This window comes from Gavialis gangeticus, unplaced genomic scaffold (assembly GCF_001723915.1).
Source record: "Gavialis gangeticus isolate Ggan-Ray unplaced genomic scaffold, GavGan_comp1, whole genome shotgun sequence".
NCBI lineage: Eukaryota > Metazoa > Chordata > Crocodylia > Gavialidae > Gavialis > Gavialis gangeticus.
Genome location: NW_017729024.1, coordinates 33086828 through 33092321, shown reverse-complemented (window position 1 = coordinate 33092321; position 5494 = coordinate 33086828). Strand labels below are relative to the sequence as shown.

Below are 5494 nucleotides of genomic sequence, written 5' to 3'. Positions count from 1 at the left end.
AAGTAAAGATAATACTGAGTTTGCAGAAAGTAATTTTAAGCATTCCCCTCTGCCTATTTTTCTCAGTGTGGCTGTATGAGGATATGAAGAAAATATTTGAGGGATACATTTCTGTCTCTCTCTAGGTGTCTGTTACTTCATTGTCTAATGTTCCATTAATATGTTTTAATTATAACTTGTTTTAAATATACAAAAATGGTGCAGTAGTCAACCATAGGAATAACATAAATGTCACAGACCTGTCAGCAGCTAACCTCCAGAGCCCCATGGTTTTCCGCACTGTGTTGCCACTTGCCCAAGGGAACAGACTGAGGTTGCCCTGAGATAGCTCTGTGCCCCGGCAAGCCTTGGGTCCCCTGGACCTTGTAGGTAGATTCTTCTCCCGCCCCTTCTCCCAACACACACTTTGGGGGGGGGATTAGGAAGAAATGTTAAGGTTGGTAGAGAGCTTCTCCAGAGTATCACTTGCCCAGAAATCATTCTGTCCAAAGGCAATCAGTAAGAAAACAAGCAGCCAGAGGATTTATTATAGAGGACAGTTTCTGGCTTCTGTAGCCAGGATTTGTTCTCTAATGTTCCTCTGGCTTGATGCCTCTCATGCCTTTGCTATAGAGTAGCAGATTTCCCCATTACAGGTAAACAATGCCTTTGGATTCTGAACTCAAATAATTTCTCCTTCTGCTTTATGTCTGGGAGGGGAAATTGTCTTTAAGTATGCATGCATGGGTCCCCTGGCTGAACCATATCCAAAATTATAAAGATATGCATAAACAGCATAACAGAATCTGTACAGGGGTAACAGTAAGATAAAAGAATACAACATAATATTGGCTTTCCAACAAGAGCACACATGCAATATCAGCACAGCAAAATACCAGAAAACATTTGTGACAGGCTGCAACCCTCCAAAACTTAACAGGATTCATGACTCCATGTTTCTCCTCTTGGTACTGCCAAGCCCTCATTGCTAGAGGCTTAATGATGCTTTAGAAGAGCTCGCGGTCCAGCCTCTGAAATGTATCCGCTTACACCAAAATGCATGTACTTGAAGAAATATTCCTGAGGGAAACCGACTTGATTCTTCTTCAAAAGCTTGAGAAACATAGGACTGGAAGGGGTCTCCTGGTCTGTCAAGTCCAGTCCTCTGCATTCATAGACAGTTTTAAACCAAATGAATCCTCATGACACAATACATAAAACCCTATAACACCATAAAACCTGCCATTGGTAAGAGCACATCTTTTTGTTTGCTCTTGCATGGATAACCTTGCATTCTTCTTGCTCCTGAAAACCATAGCACTAATGAGAGCACTGAGGCCATGAGCACCCTGGTGTTTTTATATTTTTCCAAAACCCTGATAAGTGAGGACCTGGGAGTATTTTGGTAGAGTGACAGGGTATAGTGATGGGATGGCATACCAAAACTGGGAGGGTAAGAGAAGGGAATGGGGAGAATGAGAAAGAGGTAAAAAGAAGGTGAAGGGTAAAGGAATTGAAACTGGAAGGGTATACAGGTATATGAATGTGAGGAGATAGGTTTTATTGAAGAGAGATTTAAATCTGTAAGGTTAGATGAAGGTGACAGAGAAGTGGTTTCTTTAAATGGACCTTTGGAGGTAAGATCGAAACACATAGAAACTGGCTTTCCCATCCGTAATAATGTATTAGGGTTTATTGTACAAAGGAAGTGAGTGCTCTGTTTTGCAAAGGATTGGGAAATTTAACAGATTTATGTTAAACAATGGAACTGAGGCTACAATACACAATAACTCATAATAAAAAAAATAGATATTTTAAAGCATCTGGAGATAATGGAAATTATAAGAATAAATGGATAATACCTGATTCCTCAAACAGAAACAAATACTATGATATCTATCATTCTTCAACAGCTGTTTATAAAAGTAATAAAAGCTTTTGGAGCTGATAAAGCAAACAGTCTAATGGTTGAATGACATTTATCTTTCTTAGAAAATGTTTAACTTGAGAGATAGCATAAAGTGGTTATCTCTTTAGGCAGTCAATAAATCAGTTTCAAACGTGTTTTAAGTTAGTAAATCAGTTTCCAACAAAAGTGGCCTAATAAATTATATACGTTAATTTAGTTTAATATTTTTTCTCTAAAACATCACAAATAATACTCCAACAACATAAATTCAGTTTTAGTGGCTGTTTTCAGTGTACTTATAAATGGAAGCATACTTTTATGCATTTGTGTAATATAATGAAAAAGCATGTGTAATTTTGTATGGAATGTAAACTAGGATTTGGACTTTTCTAGTAGTATATTAATTTTATTATTTTAGAAGAAAATTTGTGCAATTAATTTGCATATTTTCACATTTTTTTTTTTTACAAAAGAAAAAGAACAAGTACTGTAATTTAAAATCATATTTCATACATATTCCCAGATAATCAGTTGCATTAAGCCTTTCTGGCTGTTGTGAAGCCAGTTACTTTTATTCAGCTTCTCTTGGGGTCAGGTCCCTATATTCTGAAGTGTATACATTTACTTGGAATGAGGACCTAAAAGAACTTAAATATTTATACAAGATAAACCATGATGTTGATGAGGATAATGTATATTTTTATGTTAGAAAAAACAACAATAATAGAAAAGATCCAAATGTCTTAATTTTCAAAAATGATTATTGATTTTTGGTTACCTGAACATTTTTTGAAAAAAATCAGCTAGATTAAAGTAGCATATTGAAAATCAGGTTTGAATGCATTAAAACATCTGATTTAAATGACTTGTATCCAGAATTGTTGCTCAGTTGCAGTGCTTTTCTTTGCATGCTGTTCTGTTTCCAAGGTTTGCAGTCTGTCCTTAGATTTTTAGCTGTTCAAGGCAAGATACCTGATTTTGTGCCTTCTCGTAAAGTTCCAGTCATGTTCTTGGCAATACAGATACAAGATACTAAAATAAGCAGTTTGCTGGGGTGGGATCCTTTTTATAAAACCTGCTGGTGGTGGTGGGTTTTTTTTTCTTTTTTCTTTTAAAAAGCTTTTAAAATATCTTTACATGAATGTATGCCACGAATCTGTGTGGCTGTGTAGGTGCCATCTTCTGACTGAATGTCCCATCCAGAATATTCATTTTGAGTTTTAACGGTAGGCATCATGCTGCTGAAGAGTTGCAGTAGCTAAAAGAAAAGAGTTCAGCCATATAGGTAACCAAAAGGTTTTGGGTCTGACTTTGACTCCAGATAGTTAAATCCCAAAAATCAAGAGTGCCAGGGTCTGCCCTTGCATATCTAGTCAGAGGATCTGGCTCCTTCAAGTATGATCAAAATGCAGAGAGAATCAAAGAGGTGCGTCCATCATGAAGCCTTCAGTAGGCCAATGTACAACATTTTTTTTGCCAAATTATGATGGCGTCTTCTACCTCAGTCAGGCTTAGCAGAGGTACTCAAGCTGATGTCCCTTGAGCAAGACAGGAGAACATTTTTGTCGAAAGGTCTAGAGTTTTGGAACATTTGCCCCAAGCTGTTCTGCCAGAACTCATATTTGTTAATTGGGTTTTCTTCTTCAGTTCAAATCCTACTCAGTTCTTTACTAACTTGGTGAATTAACTAAGTCACTTGTGTAAGAGCCAGCTCATTTTCTAGCTGATTCATGTGCAGATTCCAGTTTTGTCTCATTGTTACTTTGTTCACCCTGTCTTTCCATATCTCCCACTGGTCTTTTCTGTTTTACTTAGACTGTATGTTCTTTGGGCAGGGGAGTGAGATCTTGTTCTCTGTACAGTGCCGAACACAGTGGTTTACTTGTTTATGGCTGTGACTTGTAGATGTCCGGTAGTGCAAAAGCAATAGTACAGAACAAATGGCTTCTTAGGTATAGGGTAGCAGAAAGGTAAAGCGAATGATTATCCGGGGGTGGATGGGGGAGGGGATTGCTGCATTGTAATAACTGGTTTCCCCTTGTTGGATATTTTTTTTTTCAGGTTCAGTTGGAGACAAATATTTCAAGTCAGTATGTAATTCGTACCCAGCCGACAAACAGATGCCTTTCTACACTTGAATGTGCAGCTACTGCCCTTGCCATCATGGAAAAAAATGAAGCTATTCAGGAGGTATGTAGGTAATTAATTTTAACAAAACCAGCTATTAAGCGGAGCAATAGGGGGAAGGTTAAGTATGTTAAATGATAGTACCATATTTATTGACTGAGGGTTCCCCAGAACCCAGGGACATAGCTCAGTTCTTTCACATATACCTGAATAAGATCATGAGATCCTGCTATTTCACCTCAGGGACTTAAAGGTAGTAAACAGCTGTGTACTGAAATAATGTTCTGTTTCTTCTTTACAAACTGTACCTAGAGAGTACTAACAGAAAACTTTTTTTTCAGGCACTTGTTAACTCTCTAATTTTATCAAAATCCATTATAGGGATCATTTACAGAATTCCCAAAGGCTCCATTCTCTCCTTCATAATACTCAATATCTTTGTCAAACTGCTGAGGGAGCTTGTAAGACACCACAGTTTTAAGTGCTAGCAGTTTGCCTGTGGCATTACATTATTTTCTAGTTATGTCAATAGTTGAATTAGATTAGCTCTTTCATGATAAGAAGTTGGCTAAGATAAATTTGGACATGAGTTTTGGATGGTAGCAACAAGCAGAAGGGAATCAATCCAAAATATTAGTGTCATAACATTTCCTTCAGTACAGGGAAATGCCCTAGCATCATCAAAGTTGGATGAAATCAGAATGTCTTTCTGAATGTTTCTTCTAACTTTTCTTGTATATGTAGTGTACCAGACTGAAGAAATACATGCTTAATTATCAGCACAGCTGTATCCCAGCCTCTTCTCTTTACATGCTCATTCCTTTAGCATCCTTCTCAGTCACTATCTCCCACTTCCCTATTCACTCCCACTTCTGTTCTGGCATGGGCCACGTACAGGCATTACATTTGTGCTGGGAGAGAAGCCTGTTTTCCAGCACAAAGACAGAGGATACAGCTGTTCAAGGGGTTTCTTGCAGAAGAAAAAGGGCGTTTCTGCAAGAAAGTTCTCCCTCTTCAAACCAGGTACATCTCTCCCCGCCCACATTAACTTGAATAGCTGTACAGTATATTCTTATTAGTAGAAATGAGTCCATGGCCAATGTCTGCAACCTTCAGATTCCTGTGTCATATCATGGTATTTGAGTTCCCTCTTCCTGAATTGCAAACCACTCTCTCCCTCCTTAGTCAGCTTCACTTGTTTCTAGCAATTCTTACTCTCCTCACTCACAGTGTCTTTATTCTGTCACGCTCCAGAGCCTGCTTCTTTTCACCATTCCCCTCGTTGGCACTCATGCCACCCTGTCTGTCATACAATCTTTCTTCTTTTCCTTCTAAATGAGATGATAAGAGTAAATCTAAATGTAACTGTCTGTCTGTCCACCCACCAACCCTCACTTGGATTTATTTCCATTTGTAATGGTTTCAGATACCTCTGAGTATTCATAGTTTCATAGATAGTTTCATAGATTTAGGGTCGGA

General features: G+C 38.0%; 1 protein-coding gene across 2 annotated transcripts in view; it reads left to right on the top strand.

Moving 5' to 3' along the window:
- Nucleotides 1-5494, top strand: part of DTWD2 (DTW domain containing 2) — a 209822-nt gene that overhangs the window by 191781 nt on the left and 12547 nt on the right. For both annotated transcript variants that reach the window (XM_019517002.1, XM_019517003.1), the window contains one exon: nt 3950-4078. In XM_019517002.1, coding sequence (XP_019372547.1) covers nt 3950-4078 — 129 coding nt within the window. The remainder of the gene's footprint in view (nt 1-3949; nt 4079-5494) is intronic.